We start from the raw sequence: 23,940 nt of genomic DNA, 5'->3' as shown, positions 1-23,940 counted from the left end.
AAGGGCCTGTTTCTACACTGTAAGTAATCTAATCTAATCTAATCCAATTCAGGTAGGTTTAAGCTAATGCAGCAGGGGAAATGGGAACTTGAATTGTAGTTCCAGTGTACAGGAGGCTTGAGGGTAGTGAGGTCAGGGATAGGTTTACAAGGTCGCGCGAGGCCACAGACAATCAGGATGTTGGTTTGAAATGTGTGTATTTCAATGCCAGGAGCATCCGGAATCAGGTGGGTGAACTTGCAGCATGGGTTGGTAACTGGGATTTTGATGTTGTGATCATTTCAGAGACATGGCTAGAGGAGGGACAGGAATGGTTGCTACAGATCCTGGGATTTACATGTTTCAGCAAGAACAGAGAAGATGGTAAAAGTGGGGCTTGTGGCATTATTAGTGTTACAGGGTAGTGTTACAGCAGCTGAGATAACGTTTGAGGAGTCATCCACTGAGATAGTTTGGGCTGAGGTTAGAAACAGGAAAGGAGAGGCCACCCTGTTGGGAGTTTTCTATAGGCCTCCAATTTGTTCCAGGGATGTAGAGGAAAGGATAGCAAAGATGATTCTCAATAGGAGCGATAGTAACAGGGTAGTTCTCATGGGGGACTTTAACTTCTCCAATATTGACTGGGAATACTATAGTTCAAGTAGTTTAAATGGATCAGGTTGTGTTCAATGTATGCAGGAGGGTTTTCTGACACAGTGGCGATGCTATAATAGATTTGGTACTGGGGAATGAACCCCGCCATGTGTTAGAATTGGAGGTAGGTAACCACTTTGGTAATAGTGACCGTAATTCAGTTATGTTTACAATAGCAATAGGCAGGGATAGGCATATACTGCGGAGAAAGGCAATTATGATGTGATTAGGCAAGGTTTAGGATGCATAGCATGGGGAAGGAAACTGCAGGGATGGACACTGTTGAAATGTGGCGCTTATTCACGGAACAGCCACTGTGGGTCCTTGATACGTATATACCTGTCAGGCAGGGAGGTAGTTGTCAAGAGAGGGAACCATGGTTTACGAAAGAAGTTGAAGCTCTTTTCAAGAAGAAGATGAAGGCTTATGTGAGGATGAGGAGTGATGGTTCAGTTAGGGGGCTGGAGGTTTATAAGTTAGCCAGAAGAAAAATCTAAAGCATGGGCTAAGAAGAGCCAGGAGGGTGCATGAGAAATTGTTGGCGGATAGGATCAAGGAAAACCCCAAAGCCTTCTATAGGTATACCAGGAATAAAAGAATGATTAGAATTAGATTGGGGCCAATCAAAGATGGTAGTGGAAAGTTGTGTGTGGAATCTGAGGACATAGGGGAAGCACTTAATGAATACTTTTCATCAGTATTCACATTGGAAAAGGGCAGTGTTAGTGAGAAGATGGAGATATAGGCTCCTAGATTAGATGGGATTGAGGTTGACAATAAGGAGATTTTGAAAATATGTTGCTGGAAAAGCACAGCAGGTCAGGCAGCATCCAAGGAGCAGGAGAATCGATGTTTTGGGCATGGGCCCTTCTTCAGGAATGAAGAAGGGCTCATTCCTGAAGAAGGGCTCATGCCCGAAACGTCGATTCTCCTGCTTTTTGGACACTGCCTGACCTGCTGCCCTTTTCCAGCAATACATTTTCAGCTCTGATCTCCAGCATCTGCAGTCTTCACTTTCTCCAATAAGGAGATTTTAGCAATTTTGGAAGATCTGAAAGTAGATAAGACCTCGGCCGGATGGGATTTATGCCTTGGATTCTCTGGGAAGCCAGGGAGGAGATGGCAGAGACTTTGGCTTTGATCTTTATGTCATCATTATTGATAGGACTAGTGCCAGAAGACTGGAGGATAGCAAATGTTGTTCCCTTGTTTAGGAAGGGGAATTGGGACAATCCTGGTAATTATAGGCCAGTAAGCCTTACTTCGGTTGAGGGTAAGGTTTTGGAAAAGGTTGTAACAGAGAGGATATATAATCATCTGGAAAGGAATAATTTAATTAGGGATAGTTAACACTGTTTTGTGAAGGCTAGGTCATTCCTCACTAACCTCATTGAGTTCTTCAAGAAGTTGACCAAACAGGTGGATGAAGGTCAAATGATTGATGTTGTGGATATGGATTTCAGTAAGGCGTTTGATAGGTTCCACATGGTAGGCTATTGCATAAAATAAGGATTGAGGATGATTTAGTGGTTTGGATCAGAAATTGGCTAGCTGAAAGAAGACAGCGGGTGCTGATTGATGGCAAATGTTCATCTTGGAGCTCAGTTACCAGTGTTGTGCCGCAAGGATCTGTTTTGGGGCTACTACTGTTTGTCGTTTTGATAAATGATCTGGAAGTGGGCGTAGAAGGATGGGTGAGTAAATTTGCAGATGACCCTAAGGTAGGCAGAGTTGTGGATAGTGCCAAAAAATGTGAGTGACAGAGGGATATAGATAAGTTGCAGAGCTGTGCTGAGAAATGGCAAATGGAGTTTAATGTGGAAAAGTGTGAGGTAGTTCACTTTGGAAGAAGTAACAGGAAGGCAGAGTACTAGCTATTGGTAAAATTCATGGCAGTGTAGATGAACAGAGAGATCTCGGTGTCCAGGTACATGGATCCTTGAAAGTTGTCACCCAGGTTGGTAGGATTGTTAAGAAGGCATATGTTAGCATTTATTGTTAAGGGGATTGAGTTTCAGAGCCAAGAGGTCATGTTTCAGCTGTACAAGACACTTGTAAGGCCACACCTGGCATATTTTGTGCAGTTCTGGTCACCGCATTATAGGAAGGATGTGGAAGCTTTGGAAAAGGTTCGGAGGAGATTTAGTAGGATGGTGCCTGGTATGGAAGGGAAGGTCTTACGAGGAAAGGCTGAGGGAACTGAGGCTGTTTTCATTGGAGAGAAGAAGGTTGAGAGGTGACTTAATTGAGACATATAAGATAATCAGAGGGTCAGAAAGGGTGGACAGTACAAACCTTTTTCCTTTGATGGTGATGGCTAACACGAGGGGAAATAGCTTTAAATTGAGGGGTGATAGATTTAGCACAGATATCAGAGGTAGTTACTTTACTCAGAGAGTAGTAGGGGATTGGAAAAGCTTGCCTGCAACATTAGTAGACTTGCTTTAAAGGCATTTAATAGGCATTGGACATACATATGGATAGTAATGGAACGTTGTAGGTTAGATGGACCTTGCAGGTTGGCACAACATCTAGGTCCAAAGGGCCTGTGCTGCACTGTAACATTCTATGATCTATGTAGAATTGAGATTTCTGAACTGGCGAAAATTAGATGAGTGTAGACATTTTGTGGCATTGTGGATGGGATTCCAGAGATGGGAAAGAAAAAGGCTATGAAAAGAGTTGAAAATGAAGATGAGATTATTAAAATTGAGACGTTGCTTGACCCACTGGCCAATGTATGTCAGTGAGAACCAGGTTTGAAAGCTGAATAAGAATGGGGACAAATTACGACATAGGCAGCTAGGTTTTGGATGGACTCAAGTTTATGGAGGATAGAAGATGGGAGACCAATGTCTTGAGCAATTGGAATACAAAAGTAATATATTATGACTGCTGCAAATCTGAAAAATAAAAAACTGAAGACTGATGGGAATACTCAGAGGGAATACTCCCAACCTTTGGTCATCAAGGTAATATAAGTCACAGGTTTAGAAAGTGCAGTCAAAAGATCCTTGCCATCTTGCAAATAGCACACATAGCAGACAACTTGCAACCTTGCAAGAAATAAATGTTTAAGTTGGTAGATGGGATGTCAGTCAACTAAGCTGTTTTGTCCTAGAAGGTATTGAGCTTCTTGAGTGTTGTTGGAGCTGCACTCCTCCACGAAAATGGAATGCATTCCATCGCACTCCTGGATTGTGTCTCGAAGATGGTGGAAGGGCTTTGGAAAATTGGGAGTTGAGTTACTCACCATAGAATTGTCAACCTCTGATTTGTTTGTGCAGCCACAATATTTATGTAACTGGTCCATAAAGTTTCTGGTAACTCATAGATGTTGATGGTGAGGGACTTCAGTGTAGATAATCATGTTGAATATCTAACAAAAGTGGTGAGAATATATTGTTGAAGGTAGTGATTGCCTGATAAACTTGTGGCATGAATGTTTGTTACCACTTAATAAACCAAGCCTGAATGTTGTCCAGGTCGTTTTGCATGTGGGCATGGGCTGCTTCACTATCCAAAGAGTTTCAATTGGCATGAGCACCAATCATTTGTGAACACACCTACTTCTGTCGTTCTACTGGAGGGAACCAGCTGATGTTGGACCCAAGACAGTACCATGAGGAACTTACTTTAAATCTCTTCAGAGTCAATGCTTTATCTTCCCTTCCAACTCCATTTTGATTAAATCCTCTCTCCATCTCCCTGCCTCTCCCTGCCTCTCCCTCACTGACCTATTGGTGGTGGTTAATAAGTGAAAAGGTACCACAGGTGATTTGGTAATGAGAAAGTCAAGACGTTGAGGAATTCCTGCAGAAATGTCCTAGATTGGTGATGATGGACCTCTGACAACCATAACCATCTTTCTTTATGATCCGTATGATTCCAACTAAGGGAAAGTTTGTTTCCCTTCCTGTTGTGGAACAGACCAAAACCCCACATATATGATAAGAAGATAGTCTAGGTTCTAACTTTTTTTCTTATTCTAAAGGTAAATGTAAGATGTTGTGTTTTGGATGCAGTTGGATTGGAGTTGAAGAGTGTGGTGCTGGAAGAAAATAGCTGGTCAGGCATCATCCGAGAAGCAGGAGAATTGACATTTCAGGCATAAGCTCTTCATCAGGAATGCCTGAAATGTTGATTCTCCTGCTGCTCAGATGCTGCCTGCTTGGCTGTGCTTTTCCAGCACTACACTCTTGAACTCTGACCTCCAACATCAGTAGTCCTCACTTTCTCCCTGCAATTGGGTTAGTCAAACTACCAATTTGAAAGAAAGTACACAGTATTCATTCACTATAATTAAAATACAGATAGCATAAACATAAAAGAATTGGATTAACTGTATCTCTACCGAAACGCTTAACAAAATAACATATATTAAATACCGCTATTTAACTGTTCCAATATAGTACCATACCATAAACACATTCCTGCAAAGGTAAATTCAGCAAAATAGGTTGTCTCATATGCAATTATCGCAGCAGGAAGAGTATCCCAGCTTTTAGCTGTAACAGAGAGAGGAATTAGAGCTTCTATATCCAGCTTCTAGACCCAGCAACTGCTATTGAAGGAGAAAACTAAACTAAAATCCTGGTTCTGTGGGAGCCTGACCCCACCCATTCAGGCTGCTTCTATTGTTCCAACTTTAAAAAGAAACTCCAGGGTTCACACGTTGTTTACTTTATTGGCTTTGGAGCAGATCGCTCATACCTCTCTGCATTAAAAAAAAGCACAGGACAAAATGCACCTCTTAAAGCCATAGGATTGTTACACTTACTCCCATTGACTTCAATCTTACTAAGGATCCTTTATGAAGCATTTGGCCAAATGCTGTCTTGATGCCGTGGACAGTCCCTCTCACATCCATCCCCCACACCTCCTGCCCACCTTGAATCCAGCTCTTTTATTCACCTTTGAATAAAGACTGTAATGAGGCCTGAAGCCAAATGGCCCTAGCAGAAAACAAACTGGGCATCGGTAGGCAGGATTTCCTTCAGGGTCACCTTCCCATCACTGTTACCTAAGCGTAGACGAATGGGGTAATAGTTGCCTGGATTGGATTTGCCCTTGTTTATTTGTGGATAGGTTACACTTAGCTAATTTTCTACTTTATAGTGTAAGATGACTGTTGTATCTGTACTGGAACAGTTTGCCTAGTCTGGCAATCCAGTACTTAACACTGCACCTTGTTCTTGAGTGCCTTGTAACAGTATTAATAGCCAGACACACATCTTGTGGCTTTGTGACTTATTTGGAAAATGCTGTGTTGCCCCTTATTAAATATCTTCTCAAAGTTCAGCATTTAGACACTATTCAGTATGCTAGTTACCTCCTCAAATGATTCAGTTAGATCAGTTACAGATGGGACTAATCATCCTCCATGCTTGCTGACTCTCTGATCACCTGACATCACTGTGTAATATACTCAGAAACTATCTATTTTTAAGATGCCAGTCATTTGTAAAACAATACTAATTAAATCAAGTATCTTTTAAAAGCAGTTTTAAACATTATAACACAGGAAAAGAACACGGCTGAAGTAATTACGTTGGATGAAAGCATTATCTTTTTATTTATAATATGACACCAGAGCTGAGAGGATCTGCAGTTTGGGTGCATTTGATCTGCAAGTTGACAATTTAACTTATCTGATTGTCCTTGGCAAGGCATTCATTCAGAGTGCAAGACCTGGATGATATGTGAATCTACACTCATTCAAGCTAATAACAAGGGAACATAGTAGTGGAATGTGTATTTGACACTGACTTTGATTTAGAAATTCCGTAGATGCATTTGTCTGTCTCTGGAGGTTGCCTCTAGCTCAAAGTTAAGCTGCCAGTCCAGATCACTGACATGAGGAAGAATATCGTGGAAGCTCAAGAACGTTTCATATGAAATGATCTTAAAAATGCTCAGAAGCTCCATGTTATCTTCCTTTTGGTCTGAATTTTCCTTTAAGAACTATTACTTGTTTTTGGAGAAATGTAGAGCCTGTCTGAGGGTGGCACGGAAAAGGTTTGAGATGAAACTCTGCTTCCAAAAAAAAATGATCCTTTACAGATGGCACCCTCTTCATTATACCTTGTTTCTTAATGCCCCTCATTAATGTTTCTGTGTTTTTGTATATTTTAATATATTCCAGTCGATTTTCCTTAGCATTGTCAGCTTTAGATTTGTCACACATCCTCCCTTTTTTTTCGAGTCACATTTACATTTTTATTATTTTAAAAACACTACCATTTAAGGAATTCTAACCTTTGCTGTAGCTTCTCTGTTAGTTGTGGGAATGATTCCTTTATGTATCCTGACCATGTCCTATTTGAACAATTCCCACTATGGGTGGAATCATTTTTGTTTGGTAGGTGTGTCTTGTGCTGCCTACAAATCATCAACACACCCTCGTTCACTCCTAGTCAGCAGATCTGCAGGATCCCGTGTCCATCAGATCCTTGTAGGCACTTGTTGGACACCAGTGGATCTTCCTGCTAAGTTGGCATGGAATGCCCTGCTGCCTGGAGTTGCTGATAGTTCCAGAACACACCATCCAGCAAGAAAAACCAGCAACACTTAGTAATGAATGTACTGGCACATACAAGAAGGGTTACACCAGTATATGTCAGCCATAAGTCTTTTCTTGACAAACCTTTCCATCTGAACAGAACAACGAAGGAAGGTCTGGCTGCTGCTAGTGCAGTATCCCCAAGACTCCCGGAGCAGCATCCAAATACGAAGGTGGGTTGTGTTAGCACTGGAGGGAGACAGGGTGGGAAGAATGTCAGAAGTCGGGTGAGGAAGGGGACATGCACTTTGTCTGATGTCCATGTACTTAATCTTGCATATGTTAGCACAGATTAAGGGACCACCCCATCTCCAACTGACATGTAGCTTTTGCAAGATTATGTTCATTCTTGCCATCTTTCAGTTGTCCTACTTGGGTTGAGGAAATTGGAGCTCAAGGGGAGGTCGGTTCCAAGCAATCCTTGAGTAGCTATTAATTGTTCACTTGAGGATTGGATCTGGAGGTGGAATACTGGAAAGGTTGCTTGTGGATTCCTGCCCAGAACTTTCTTCAGTGGAAATAGAAAGGTGTCGGGTATATGTCTGTCCCAATGACCATCCACTTTCCTTGTCTACTGTGACCTGGGATGATTTCACCCTCTGCATGCATTTCTTTAGCAGCCAATTATTTTTCCTTCCAGTTTATTTAGGCTACTGATCTAGTTAGACTAATGAGCTACTGTATTTGAATGAATTTATATGTTTACGATGGAGCATAAGGTGACGGAAAGGTAAATTTCTTGCTGAAACTGTAAATAGGAGCAAGATTATGTAAGATGCTGTTACGTATGACTGCCTGAACCTTGGATATTTATCAAGCTTTCTACTGATTTGGGATATATTTTTACTGCAGCAGCAGCGTGGAAAGAGATTGGGTCAGCATTGTGCACTGTACAGCAGAATTGATTAGCAATGTTTGATCACATTTTAGATTATGGAGCGATTCATTACAGTCTAATTGAGAAATAATTCAGGGTTTTCTGGATGTGGAAACCGCGTTTACTATGGGACGTGGGCAATTTTTTGGGAATTACTGGAAATCAGTCGTTTATAAAGAAATGAGATGACTGGATTGTGCGGAATAAAAACAAACTGATATGGTTACATATCTAATGTACATCCTCTGAATACTACAAACGTATTTTCAGCATCAGTAATGATCGAGTAAAGAATCATCATTTAAGTAGCATCTGAGTTTTCTGATCATTCAAATATTATTGTGGGACACTCTTCATAATGAGCACTACCAGGCAAAAAAATTCAGATCGTTCAATCATGATGAGTGAGTGTAGGAACACGATTTGTTTTTACTTCAACTCCCACTTTGTAGTCATCTTCAGAGAAATGAATTTCAATCCTTTGTTGAACAAGTTTTGCTTTTCTTCACATTTTGATTTTGTTCAACAATCCTGAAACACTAGCAGAGTTTAATCAAGAGATGAGGAAAGTTACAATATCAAGTATTTGCAGTGTAACATGACAGTTATCATTTGTACAGGTATTACAAAGTGGAATGCACTTCTACATTGTTTATAAATCTTTATGCAGATAAAATAAGTTACAAACGTAGAAGTTGCAAATTTGGCTCTGTATAGCTAGTAGTTTTGGTGTGGTGAGTGCAAGGAAAAATGGCGTCTTTGCTGTTGTTATCCACTTCTAGCAGAGCCCACACTTTGCATCACAGGGTTAAGGCCATTAGGGTGGTGTTCCAAGCCTATATTGGAAATTTGCAGCATAGGCCTTCATGCCATCAGTCAGCACCTAACCCGAAGGTGACTCACCATTTGCCACTTTCAACTTACTTAACATAATTTATTAAACGTGCAGAACTACATATGCTCAGCGACATGAGGAATCCTGACCATTGATGACAAATTAAAAGCATCTTCATTAATTTGGTTTATCACTTTCTACCAGTTCTTGTTCAGTTGTCATTAGTGTGTAATTGGAGGAGATTGTAAATGTTTAGCAAAGTCTAGAAATCTAGGCACTAAATGTTGAGACAGCATTGTTTGTTACTGTGAGAAGAGTCATTTCAGACTCAAAGTTGACTCTGTTTGTCTCTCCACTGATGCTGCCAGACCTGCTGAGTTTCTCTTGTGTTTATTGTCTGCCCTGCAGATACAACATACATATGGTTAGCACACTACCCCCGCAGTGCAGAATCTGATCAATTGCACACACAATAAACAGTACAAAACTGTAGCAGTTATCCCAGTTTATGTCTTTGGTGCTGGCCTTGCAGGTGTACCTATTGGGGAAGCACTCTGTTAGAGTACTAAACTAGGCAAAGGCAACTGCAGGGCAGCTGGGCCTCAGGTGGCATTGACTACCATGGGCATCCGCTCCCACTATTTCCTTAATGCTTTGTTTTCAGCAGCTGCTGGCCCCATCTGACATACATTCCCTGACCTTTGCACCTTTTTGGTTGCTTCCTCCAGACTTTGTCTTGTCTTCTATTTGCTCAGAATGCACCTTGCTTTTAAAAGGATTTGTCTCACTTAAAATGCTGTAGCGCAAACTAATTTATATGGTGCTGGCCTGAGCCCCTGCTGAACTATGCAGCCACTCCGCATCGGATTTGATGCTGGCTACAGCTAGCATGAAGTTTGTGTATTGCCTGCATCACTTTGTACATGTGATTAGTGCCTGTGCAATACCTACACACATCTAATTTTGTTCCCGATACTTTCTTCCTCCTCCGCCAATTCCTTCCTTTATATCCAGTTTTATTTGAATGATGGTAGCGATTGTTGTTGTTGTTCCACAGACACTGGAGGTTCTATCAAGCTATTCAACTGTGGTAACATTGCAATCTCATAGGATCTGTTCTCGCCTGATACATCCGTGCTTACTTGCCACTAAAACTAAGAGGATAATTGCTCTCCTGCACTTAACTCAGGATTTCCACTACCAAATAGGCCCACTCTCTTTGAAAAGAGATTCACTTGCCTTGATGTCTCATACCAATTTTGGACCTCAAGACTTTCTGCATACTTAGTAATCAGGACAACCCAAACTCCCAACTGCTCTTTTCAGATTTTGTTAAATATTTTCAAGTTTTCTTTCTGTTTCTATATGTGTAATTGATGATGATGTGAATTGATCTGCACGTACCTAAACTGCTGCCCAGACCTAAAGTGTTGATTACCTCCACCTTACTTGCTTTGCCCAGTCTCTGCCACAATAATTGCACTTGCATTTCCCTCAATTCCCACCATTGCCTGCTCCACTGAGCATACTGTGCTGCCATTCTATGTTCACATCCAAATCCTTTATATAAGTGACGAAAAGCAGTGGACACAGCACTGATCCTTGTGGCACTCCACTGGTCACAGTTCAGGCCTTCAGTCTGAAAATTAACCCTCCATTACCACCCCACGTCTTCTATGTTGAGCCAGTTCTGTATTCAAATGGCTACTTCTTTCTTTATTCCATGTGATCTAACCTTGCTAACCAGTCTGCCATGTGGAACCTTGTTGAACACCTTACTGAAGGCCACACAGACCACATTCTTGTTCAACTCTAATTAGATGCTTGGGGCAGATTGACAATTGTTACATTTGATTTGTTTCAGTCAAGAATATGTTCAATTGTAAAATGTTTCTACCTTGTTGAACACTATAGTGTTAAATTGAGGGGAGGTTAATTACAGCAGTATTGGGCTGGAACCGGAGGAGTTAGATTGGGGATGGATGTTTGAGAGTAAATCTACATCTGACATGTGGGAGTCTTTTAAAGTTATTAACTCCAGCATCAAACAACTTTTCCCCTCATCATACCCTCCATACGTACAACAGAGTAATAGAACAGAATGCAGAATATAATGTTACAGCTACAGAGAAGGTGCAGAGAAAGATCAACTCTTAAGTTCTGAGATATCCGTTCATAAGTCTGATAACAGAGGGGAGGAAACTGTTCTTAAATCTATTGGTATGTGTTTTCAAACTTTCATATCTTCTTCCTAATGGAAGAGGGTGGAAGAGGGTATGACCGGGATGGGGTAGATCTTTAATTGTGCTGGCAGCTTTCTTGAGGCAGCAAGAAATGTAGACAGAATCAATGAAAGGAAGGTTGGTTTTCATGATGGACTGGGCTGCGTTCACAACTCTTAATTTTTTGCAGATTTGGCCAGAGCAGGTGCCATGCCAAGCAGTGATGCATCAGGACAGCATGCTTTCTATGGTGCATCTTTAGAAATTGGTAAGAGACATTGTGAACATGCCAAATTTCCTTAGCCTTCTGAGGAAGTAGAAACTTTAGTATACTTTCTTGACTGTAGTGTCGACATGATCGACCAGGACAGATTGTTAGTGATATTTCATCCAAGGAACCTGAAGCTCTTGGCCACCTCCACCTCAACACCATTGATACAGACAGGGGCGTGTCCTCCACTCTGCTCTCGGAAGTTCATGACGAGCTTCTTTGTTTTGCTGATGTTGAGGGAGAGATTGTTGTCTTTACATTGTGCCACTAAGCTCTCTGTTTCTTTCCTAGACATAATGTAACTTGCAATTAAATAACATGTAATTAACACTCATTGTTGTTGAGATTTAGCCTGTCTTTTGTCTAGCATGTTATGTAGCTACTTGTTATCATTAGCTCAACTAGTACCAAAAAGAATGATTAGTGGCAGTGCATCTACTCCTAATATATCGATTGGCTGGCACCTGACATTATAAGCTTGTAAGCAGTGGTGGGAACCTCTGTCTCGTGAGATAGCAGCAGAAGTATTTGAAGATTTAATTAAACTGCAGCAGTGGACACAGCCTGAAACAATCTTCAGTTTTACCAAACAGTAACCGTCCGAGGAGAAGAATGAAGAAAAAAATTCATTTTGGAAAACTGAGAGAGTGTACCTTTCAATATTCAGCAGACAGCAGTGAGAAGGTTGCAGGAGTCATGGCAGTACTAGGCCTGCCTGTAGTAGCTGGAATCAGTGAAAATTCATGTGAGGACCAAGCTGAGTCTCAAAGAAGCAAGGTGAAACAATTGCTTAAAAATACTGGAAAAACCTGAGAATCTTTTTTTGAAAGAAAAGAATGCTGATTTTTTTTAAAAATGGAGAACTAACAGTAAAAATCAAGCAATAAGCATGGAAAAATTGAAGAGTTATTATAAACATTGTTTTGAAGGGAAAATTTTTTGATTATTCAACTGAAAATATTTCTTTAAGAAGCTTACTCAGTGTGACACCATTTTTTAAAAAAACAGCAAATTGGTGTAAAAAGCTCACAAGAAGCAGAGTAATCTTCCATAGTTCTCAACAGGATACAAAAATCATGCAGAAGACGGAAATGGTCTGGATAAAATGGGGTTTTGTACAAAACATTAAATTGCAATATTTCTTCATTTAGAATTTTTCAGCGATATTTAAATCTAATTATTGATGGACAAGGTATGTTTTTTTTAATGTTCACTCATCGGACATGGGTGTCACTAGCTGGCCAGTATTTATTGCCAGTCTGACTGACTGGTAGTGAGCTGTTTTCTTGGACCATTGCAGTCCACCTGCTGTGGGTCAACCCACAATGTCCTTGTAGAGGGAATTCCAAGATTTTGATCCAGCGACAGTGAAGGAACAGCAATATATTTCCAAGTCAGGATGGTGAGTGGCTTGGAGGGGAATGTGCAGGTGATGGTGTATTTGCTGCCTTTGCCCTTCTAGATGAAGTGGTCATGGGTTTGGAAGGTGCTGTCTGAGGATCTTTGGTGCATTTGTGCAGTGCAACTTGTAGTAGTACACACTGCTGCTACTGAGCATTGGTGGTGGAGGGAGTGGATCTTGTGGATGTGGTGCCAATCAATCAGGCTGCTTTGTCCAGATTGGTTTCAAACATCTTGCGTATTATTGGAGCAGCATTCATTCAGATAAATGGGGAGTATTCCAACACACTTGTGCCTTGTGAAAGGGGGATAGGTTTTGGGGATTCAGGAGGTGAGTTACCCACCACAAAATTGCTAGCCTTTGGCCTTCTTGTAGACAGTCTGTTTAATGCAGTGAGCCCAGTTGAGTTTCTAGTTGGTAGGGAATTCAGTGATGGTGACACTGTTGAATGTTAAGGGGTGTTGGTTAAATTGTCTCTTTTTGGAGATAGTCATTGCCAGGAGAAAGTGAGGACTGCAGATGCTGGAGATCAGAGCTGAAAAAATGTGTTGCTGGAAAAGCACAGCAGGTCAGGCAGCATCCAAGGAGCAGGAAAATTGACGTTTCGGGCATAAGCCTTTCTTCAGGATAGTCATTACCAGGCATTTTTGTGGCACAAACCTTACTTGCCACTTGTCAGCCGAAGCCTAAACATTGTTCAGATCTTGTTGCATTTGATTTGGTATCTGAGGAGTGCTGATCATTGTACAATCATCAGCAAACATTCCTGTCTCTGAGCTTATGACAGAGGGAAGGCCATTGATAAAGCAGTTAAAGATGGTTGGGCCCAGGACAGTACCCTGAGGACCTCCTACTGAGATTACTGACCACAACCTGCTTCCTATGTGTCAGGTATGAATCATATTTTTTGTGGAGCCCTGCTGGAGTTTTATGATGTGAAATGTGATCCACCAAAATGATTGTCATAACCACCTGAGTTGATTAGGTTAATTAAAATTCAGATACCGAGTAAAGGAACAGCAAACCACTTTAGTGCAGGAGTACAGCGCTTCACTGGAGCTTTCTAAAATGGAGTGCAATACACCAAATTCATCCGATGATTAGACTAATGAAATACTTGTCACCCAGTTAGAATTTTCTATTTCTTAACACTGCATTAACAGGACAAGCCAAACAGGGACACGTGCAAGATTTTTGAGAAGTATGATACTCCAACCAGAACTCTATCAACAAACACATTGGCTTCGATTCCATTTACCACCCCTGAGAAAAAAAACAGAAAATCACCACAGGAAGTGACATCACCAACCCAAGGAAACCTAAATACATAAATAAAAAGTGGCCCATACCACCAGTGCTGAACCAGAGGCTCACTGATGATGTTACCTAGTATGGTGATGAAACGCCTGAAAACAAACCTTCCAGCTCAGTGAGCTAACTTACATCCAGAATCTCAACCTGAGCTACAAATCTTCTCAAAACTTGCTAATTGCATTAACTATTAGTGAACCATAGAACCCCTACAGTGTGGCAGCAGGCTATTTGACCCATTAACTCTCTGAAGAGCATCCCACCCAGATCCATTCCCCAACTGATCCCTGTAAATCTGCATTTCCCATGGCTAATCTACCTCACCTGCACATCTGTGGACTGTGGAAGGAAACTGGAGCTCCCAGACAAAACCCGCGTAGACATGGGGAGAATGTGCAAACTCCACACGGTTGTCTGAAGGTGGGATCGAACCCAGGTCCCTTGTACTGTGAGGCAGCAGTGCTAACTACTGAGCCACCGTGCCATCTCAAGATGTACTGCACTTGGAGAAGTACCAAGTACTGGAGTAGTTTAGGGTAACAAAAAATCAAACATTTTAAAAATTACTGAAGTGTGGAAAGTTGGGAAAGGAGTACCTCATTTGGTCCTCCCAACTGAGGGCTCTTTTCAATCAGCATTTGAAAAAAATGGAGCAGACTTGAATTCATCTTCCAGATGGACAGGGAGAAAGATTAAGAATGTGGAGGAATATCTGTGACAACAAGCTGAGACTTTACAGCAATTCTGTTGCTGTTGCTGCAACAACCTGATCTTTCTGACACTCATCTGATTTTCGGTGCTAATAGCTCTCATTGAATGTAGAAAATTAACATCACAACTTTAGTACAATTGGCCACCAGGCCAACTAGTGCATTACAGCATAACTAGGATAATTCTGAAACACATAGAACTGTTTCAGATTTAATTACAGAAATTTAGGAAATTCATCAAAAGGCGACTGACTGTGTGGAGTTTGCACATTCTCCCCGTGTCTGCGTGGGTTTCCTCCAGGTGCTCCGGTTTCCTCCCACAGTCCACAGATGTGCAGGTCAGGTGAATTGGCCATGCTAAATTGCCCATAGTGTTAGATGCATTAGTCAGAAGGAAATGGGTCTGGGTGGGTTACTCTTCAGAGGGTCGGTGTGGTCTGGTTGGGCTGAAGGGCCTGTTTCCACACTGTATGGAATCTAATCTAATCTAAGCTAAGATACAAGTTACAAATATTAACAACAAGGCTGTTATGAAAAATTATTTAATTAGCAATTCATCTTTATTTCAGAAAGAAATAATTACAACTTCTAGAAAATGTGCTGTAGAAGACACATTTAATTCAATTGAAGTGATTGAATGATTTTAAAACACTGAACAGTAAAAACCACAAAAAAGTTGAAAAATCCCAGCCACAATTCTGAAGTGATACACTGAAGTCTAGCAACAACAGTCAAATATGGTGAGAAAAGAGAAAGATATTACACCTCCAAACATTTTTAAAATCCCCAAATCCTTCAGACAGAGAATTGGATTGGATTATACAGATGATACAATTCATGCAATGTAAATTTGCTTCAGGATTACGCTAAAAATTCCCAGAAGTACAAGTGAATACATTTCTTTATGCTCAAGGGCTGTTTGCAGATGATGGTTTAAATAATGTAAAAGTGACAGATGCCTTTTTGATAATTTTGTAAGAGCATTTGACAATTACTTTACATCAAGTGCCAGTTGTGTAATGGAGAGAGTAAGATGATCAGGAGAATCTTTGATAGCGAATAATAATGATCAGTACGTTGCCAGGCTTTTATTGTCTGCAACCTGAACTAATTCAAGACAGAATTATTGTTAGATTTTCTGATTCATTTCACATTGGAAAGAGCTATCCAGGCAGTGCTAAAGATCTAAATTTCAACACCAATCAAAGAAACAATGGTAGCAGCAAGCTAACCTAGTTCAAAGCTCATCAGACCTTGTCAACTTACTAAAGTACCAAAACAGCAAAACATCATATGATAGACCAACACGAAATAACTTTAAATCCTTTGATTCTAGAAGTTGCTCTTCCAGATGTAGAATTAAAAAGAAAACAGAGACACAGGAATTAACATTTTGCAGTAAACATCTTTGAAAGAAAGCCCATATTACCAGGACATACCTTCATTAGATATGAATCAACCTTTCTGAAGAGTGATACATGCTCCGTGTGAACCAGATATGATCCTGATCGTACTGGTTATCTGTTATCCAACCACTTTCAAACTTGACACTGGGGCAAGTGATTCTACTTTCTCTGAGAAAATTCCATAGTTCAGTAGAATGAAGCTGTAACTGTCTGAGAGAAATTTGCATAGAGGGGGTAGAATATGACTTGAAGGAATTCAGGGACAAATGCTATGTGGTGCAGGTGCACTTATGCAGAAACCAGCATTTCTCCATTCTGGGCAGAAATACATGGTTCACTCTTAAAATTGTATAGTACACTGAAAAACCTCAACCAGGTAGGAAGCCAAATAACAATGATAAATGTACCGTCACTCAACGTAAAGACTTCACAGATCCCAGAAGAATGTTTGTTGAGTCTGTGAGGAAAAAAAGCCACTCAAGATTAACTACATTTGGTATTTGACAATTCTACAGTTTGACAGATCAGACAATATTACTGATATTTCACAGGTTTGGAACAATTATTCAGTTGCCTTCCAACTTGCAGTTACAAGATCTGATCATGGAATACCCTTGACAATATGTAAACCAGGGCACAGTGATAAACCCTGAATAGGGTGAATTCAACTGTTTTTGAAGAAGCAACATCAAAACAGCAGGTTGGCTTCACTCTATGATTGTCACTTTATCAAGTTTAATGTCAACCAAAAATATACAAGCTGGAATGACCAGATCATAAGTGAGGTATACCTTATAACCGTGTTAGATGAGGAAAGTTCATTCTTTTAGATACACAACGATATTTTCTGGCCTAATTTGAGGGAAAATATAGATCCTCCAACAGTTACAAATATTCAAGAGCAGCATCAATTCCAAACAATATCCTCAGCGAGGATAATTGAGGGAAATCAAAACCCTACCAAGATTGCATTGTGGCAATGTATGGGACCTGAATATTTCTTCAAATAACAAGAGTTTCAATCCAATAGACTCGTCAGTCATTTATAAACTCAAAGACTTGGTGGTAGAAGTGAGTTCAGGATAGTGATAAACCTACTTTCATGATTTCAAACAATTATATGAAGAATCTAATAACCGAAAAAATACTTTGGAGATATATGAAGCAATTAGTATGTGAAAATGTTAACTGATATCACAAGATATTCTCTGTCCATTGGGATACAAGGACCTTTCTTGTAATAAGCTAACCTGCTCTTCATGTGTGTATAGTGTGTCAATGACTATTCTTTGTGCTTAACAGCATAGCTGACATTATTACTTTAGCTTACTCCTAAGGTTGAGCATGATGTGAAGCAGTCATGTATCTCCAACTATAATGGAACTAGTTTGTAAGTATCATGCTATTAACATTTATTGTTCATCAAGATAGAGCCTATCTTCTGCCAAAGATGTCACTTGGACATCCTTTGTTACTTGGTATCAGTAGCCTAACATTAGCAAGGAGCATTGGTGGTAGTAAATCTATTTGTACCATATTGATTTGCAACCTACTTTATAAGAACCATAGATTGTCCTTTGGTTTATAGGCTCCTTCATCTGCCTGTGTTTGCTAAAAACCTGCTGTTTCTCTGTAATCTCTTCTTGTTCAGCAATGAATGATCAATTTGAAACGCTATCTGTGTTTCCTTGTCTGCAGTTACTGCTGCACAGCTATTTCCAACATTTTCTGTTTTTATTTCAAATTTCTAGCATTGCAGGATCTTAATTTGCTTGCTTCTTTCATTGGGTTTCTGTTTTTACACTTTGGCAGCATTGTTTTGTACTTCATTATTCCTATCAATTAGTATGTAGAAATGTATTTCATAATAAGTCATTGATGGCCAGATATTCTGGTGTGGGGATTGCACATAATATCAAGATGTGTATCTCCATTATAACATTATGTCCTTTGTGTTCATTCAGCCTCCAGTTCCATCACTGCCAAAATACAAGCCATCCATGTCAATTCCAGAATGGTTGCGCACAATACAAGGCTACATGAAGCTGCTGCAGTATCCTTTCTACTTTAAACTTTTAAAAATATCATTAGTGTCAGTAAATAAATATAATTTGTGGTGTCCATACACAAGGCTTTTCTGGGGATTAGATCTGATGCGGGTCTTTAACTATAACTGCATGGTCCAGTCATTATTTAATAACTTTATTCCAATCTAATTATGATCACTGTCTTTGTCTATACTACTGGCTTTTTAAGCTAGGGTACTTTCAATCACTAATTACTAAAATTGAATATCTCTCAAACTTCTTTTAATGTCATTGCAAGCCACGAATAATGAAATTGTTGAATTCTGTAATAACTGTTCCACAAATCTATGTAATTAAAAGCATCTGTGTGATTTGAGCCTTGTCTCATTCACCTATTACACCTGTGCTCACTGATTTACATGGACTCCCAGTCGGGAGCATCCTTGTTTTCAGGTCCCTACATACCTTGGCCCCCTCCCCCCCCCCCCCACGGCACCAGCCCCACCAACCTCCCAAGATGCCTGTGGTCCCCTCTAATTCTAGTCTGTTATACATCCTCAATCGCAATTGCTTTCCCATTGGTAACCATGTTTCCAAATGCCTTGGACACAAGCTCTGAAATTTCCTTGCTACATCTTTCTGTTTCTCTAACTCCCTCTCCTTTTTAAAATGCTCCATAAACTCACCTCATTCACTAATCTTTTGGTAAGCTGACCTAATATCTATTTATGTGGTCCAGTATCATATTTTGTCTTACAGTGCCTTTGTGACATTGGGATGTTTCATTATGTTAACAGTGCCAAATATATACAAGTTGTTAATTATTAACTATAAAGTTTATATTATTATTAGATTTTATGCATAGAATATCATTGAAAAGATCATTGGTGTTGATAACCAGCAACTCTGTAAACTTCTGGTATTTATATTCTAACTACTAATGGAAAGATGTGATTGAGTTTCTATGCCTTCAGTGTTGGGTAGATTTAATGTACATTATTTACTGGCAACTTTAATAAGTAAGAAGGTTACTTACACACTAGTTTGGAGATGCCAGTGTTGGACTGTGGTGTAGAAAGTTAAAAATCACACAACACCCGGTTATAGTCCAGCCGGTTTATTTGGAAGCATTAGCTGTTGAAGGAGTGGCTTGCGCTTCCAAATAAACCTGTTGGACTAGAACCTGGTGTATGATTTACAACTTACACACTAGCTTGTTAATAAATTTAACAATTCGTTTAAAGGAATATAATGTGGTGTGCTTTGTGTTCTTTGCAAGTTTCTGCTGATTATTTGCTCATTTCGTGTCCTCTTTCAAATTAATTTAGATTTTATTCAAAATTTCAATTTCACTGATTTGTCAATTACCAATGTCCTTTCTTCCTCTCTCCATGATCTCACAAAAACAATCCTTTTGTACAATTTCCTTCAGTACAGAGCACAAAGAGAACAAGAAGTTTTGTGGATAACTAGTTTTGTTGGGGCCGATAGGCAAGCTGGGTTGTATTAAGTTTGATCATTTCCTCCTTCCCAGTTTAAGCCGCTGTTACCAAGGATCTTGTTCATCAGTATTCAGCAACAACAAACCTCTTTGTAAAGTGAGCTGAGAGATTTAAACACCAATGCTTGAGACTTAAAGCTACAGGTTCAATACCAGGCTGTATTTTAATATTCGGATTGTAACTACATATTTGTTTTCACAGTAAGCAGTTTTTAAAATGCTGAACAGACCATGACAGATTTTCCACAATCTTGGCTAACTTTTCTTTACATTCCTGTTCGGCCAATCATGATGTAAAAAATGAGGTCTGCAGATGCTGGAGATCACAGCTGAAAATGTGTTGCTGGTTAAAGCACAGCAGGTTAGGCAGCATCTCAGGAATAGGGAATTCGACGTTTCGAGCATAAGCCCTTCATCAGGAATGAGAGAGAGTAGCCAAGCAGGCTAAGATAAAAGGTAGGGAGGAGGGACTTGGGGGAGGGGCGATGGAGGTGGGATAGGTGGAAGGAGGTCAAGGTGAGGGTGATAGGCCGGAGTGGGGTGGGGGCGGGGAGGTCAGTAAGGAGATTGCAGGTTAGGAGGGCGGTGCTGAGTTGAGGGAACCGACTGAGACAAGGTGGGGGGAGGGGAAATGAGGAAACTGGAGAAATCTGAATTCATACCTGGTGGTTGGAGGGTTCCCAGGCGGAAGATGAGGCGCTCCTCCTTCAGCCGTCGTGTTGTTATGTTCTGCCGGTGGAGGAGTCCAAGGACCGCCTCCTACCCGCCCTCGACCTCTTTATAGCCAACTGCCGCCGTGACATTAACCGACTCAACCTGTCCACCCCTCTCACCCACTCCAACCTCTCACCCTCAGAACGTGCAGCCCTCCACTCCCTCCGCTCCAATCCCAACCTCACCATCAAACCCACAGACAAGGGAGGCGCGGTGGTAGTTTGGCGCACTGACCTTTGTACCGCTGAGGCCAAACGCCAGCTCGCGGACGCCTCCTTTTATCGCCCCCTTGACCATGACCCCACCTCCCACCACCAAACCATCATCTCCCAGATCATCCATGACCTCATCACCTCAGGGGATCTCCCATCCACCGCCTCCAACCTCATAGTCCCACAACCCCGCAGCGCCCGTTTCTATCTCCTGCCCAAAATCCACAAACCTGCCTGCCCCGGCCGACCCATTGTCTCAGCCTGCTCCTGCCCCACCGAACTCATCTCCCAATACCTCGACACGGTCCTGTCCCCTTTAGTCCAAGAACTCCCCACCTACGTTCGGGACACCACCCACGCCCTCCACCTCCTCCAGGATTTTCGCTTCCCCGGTCCCCAACGCCTTATTTTCACTATGGACATCCAGTCCCTGTACACCTCCATCCCCCATCACGAAGGACTCAAAGCCCTCCGCTTCTTCCTTTCCCGCCGCACCAACCAGTACCCTTCCACTGGCACCCTCCTTCGACTGACTGAACTGGTCCTCACCCTGAATAACTTCTCTTTTCAATCCTCCACTTCCTCCAAACTAAAGGAGTTGCCATGGGCACCCGCATGGGCCCCAGCTATGCCTGCCTCTTCGTAGGATATGTGGAACAGTCCATCTTCCGCAACTACACTGGCACCACCCCCACCTTTTCCTCCGCTACATCGATGACTGTATCGGCGCTGCCTCGTGCTCCCACGAGGAGGTTGAACAGTTCATCAACTTTACTAACACCTTCCATCCCGACCTGAAATTCACCTGGACTGTCTCAGACTCCTCCCTCCCCTTCCTAGACCTTTCCATCTCTATCTCGGGCGACCGACTCAACACAGACATCTACTATAAACCGACTGACTCCCACAGCTACCTGGACTACACCTCCTCCCACCCTGCCCCCTGCAAAAACTCCATCCCATATTCCCAATTCCTTCGTCTCCACCGCATCTGCTCCCAGGAGGACCAGTTCCAACACCGCACAGCCCAGATGGCCTCCTTCTTCAAGGACCGCAGATTCCCCCCAGACGTGATCGACAATGCCCTCCACCGCATCTCCTCCACTTCCCGCTCCTCCGCCCTTGAGCCCCGCTCCTCCAACCACCACCAAGACAGAACCCCACTGGTTCTCACCTACCACCCCACCAACCTCCGCATACAACATATCATCCGCCGTCATTTCCGCCACCTCCAAACGGACCCCCCCACCAAGGATATATTTCCCTCCCCTCCCCTATCAGTGTTCCGCAAGGACCACTCCCTTCGTGACTCCCTCGTCAGATCCACACCCCCCACCAACCCAACCTCCACCCCCGGCACCTTCCCCTGCAACCGCAGGAAATGTAAAACTTGCGCCCACACCTCCACACTCACGTCCCTCCAAGGCCCCAAGGGATCCTTCCATATCCGCCACAAGTTCACCTGTACCTCCACACACATCACCTATTGCATCCGCTGCACCCGATGTGGCCTCCTCTATATTGGGGAGACAGGCCGCTTACTTGCGGAACGCTTCAGAGAATACCTCTGGGCCGCCCGGACCAACCAACCCAATCACCCCGTGGCTCAACACTTTAACTCTCCCTCCCACTCCACCGAGGACATGCAGGTCCTTGGACTCCTCCACCGGCAGAACATAACAACACGACGGCTGGAGGAGGAGCGCCTCATCTTCCGCCTGGGAACCCTCCAACCACCAGGTATGAATTCAGATTTCTCCAGTTTCCTCATTTCCCCTCCCCCCACCTTGTCTCAGTCGGTTCCCTCAACTCAGCACCGCCCTCCTAACCTGCAATCTTCTTACTGACCTCTCCGCCCCCACCCCACTCCGGCCTATCACCCTCACCTTGACCTCCTTCCACCTATCCCACCTCCATCGCCCCTCCCCAAGTCCCTCCTCCCTACCTTTTATCTTAGCCTGCTTGGCTACTCTCTCTCATTCCTGATGAAGGGCTTATGCTCGAAACGTCGAATTCCCTATTCCTGAGATGCTGCCTAACCTGCTGTGCTTTAACTAGCAACACATTTTCAGCGGCCAATCATGATCCCAAGAATCTCTTACTTTGCTGTTTCAATATTTTTGTTATTCTGCAGTATCCTTTTTGTTTGAAATTCTGATTGACTTAATATTTGCTAAAGACTGTAATGTAATTTGTAAGAGAGGCCATGGGATGATGGGAAACTATTGAAGGTAGTCTCCGTCTAAGACATTTCCTTAGCTTAATGAATGAAAGATACAATCACACTGGAACCCAGTTCTTTGAGATTAAGAAAATCAGACCTTTGAGTTGGTAAGTAACAATTTTGCATTGCTAGGAAGTCTAGTCACATTTCGGTGTAATTTTAGGCATGGAAAAACTTTTGGAGAATATCTACAATGATTACTGTTCATTTGTCCTGGGTAAAAATAAAATAGATTGAATCAGAATTATATGAATACAAACCTGTTTTCCACATATTGTCCTGTTGATGATGACAATCCAAGCCTAGCTTAGTCAAAAATCAGGTCAAGGTCACTTGAAAATTTGAGAGATTGATTAATTTAGATTTGATTAAAGTTATTGAGAGTCATGGAACTAATGCAGTCAGATGCAGATCAGCTATGAACCAAGTGAATACTGTGTACAGTTCTGGTCATCACTTTACCAAAAGGATGTGGACATTTTGGAGAGGGTGCAGAGAAGGTTTACGAGGTTGTTGCCTGGTATGGAAGGTGCTAGCTATGAAGAGAGGTTGAGCAGGTTAGGTTTATTTTCACTAGAAAAAAGGTGATTGAGGGGGGACCTGATTGAGGTTTACAAAATCATGAAGGGTATAGACAGGGTGGATAGAGACAAGCTTTTCCCCAGGGTGAAGGATTCAATAACGAGAGGTCATGCTTTCAAGGTGAGAGATAGAAACTTTAAGGGGGATACACGCGGCAAGTACTTCACACAGAGGGTGGTGGGCATTTGGAACGCGTTGCCAGCAAAGGTGGTAGAGGCAGGCACGGTAGATTCATTTAAGATGCGTTTGGACAGATGCATGTGTAGGTGGGGAGCAGAGGGATACAAATGCTCAGGAATTGACTGACAGGTTTAGACAATAGATTTGGATCGGCTCAGGCTTGGAGGACCGAAGGGCCAGTTCCTGGGCCGTAAATTTTCTTTGCTCTTTGGTGTTCAACACTAAGAATTGTAATGAAACAACTGTAACGTATCAGTAGGAAAGACTGAAG

At 41.9% G+C, this 23,940-nt stretch overlaps 1 protein-coding gene across 1 annotated transcript in view; it reads left to right on the top strand.

Moving 5' to 3' along the window:
• Positions 1-23,940, top strand: part of vash2 (vasohibin 2) — a 170,552-nt gene that overhangs the window by 3,675 nt on the left and 142,937 nt on the right. The window contains exons 2-3 of the mRNA XM_060831477.1: positions 18,194-18,282; positions 22,958-23,014. Of these exons, the coding sequence (XP_060687460.1) occupies positions 18,194-18,282; positions 22,958-23,014 (146 nt within the window). The remainder of the gene's footprint in view (positions 1-18,193; positions 18,283-22,957; positions 23,015-23,940) is intronic.

Source organism: Hemiscyllium ocellatum, chromosome 10, assembly GCF_020745735.1.
Source record: "Hemiscyllium ocellatum isolate sHemOce1 chromosome 10, sHemOce1.pat.X.cur, whole genome shotgun sequence".
NCBI classification, from domain to species: Eukaryota; Metazoa; Chordata; class Chondrichthyes; order Orectolobiformes; family Hemiscylliidae; genus Hemiscyllium; species Hemiscyllium ocellatum.
The sequence above is the reverse complement of the archived record's forward strand: the minus strand, read 5'-3'. Positions and strand labels throughout refer to the sequence as shown.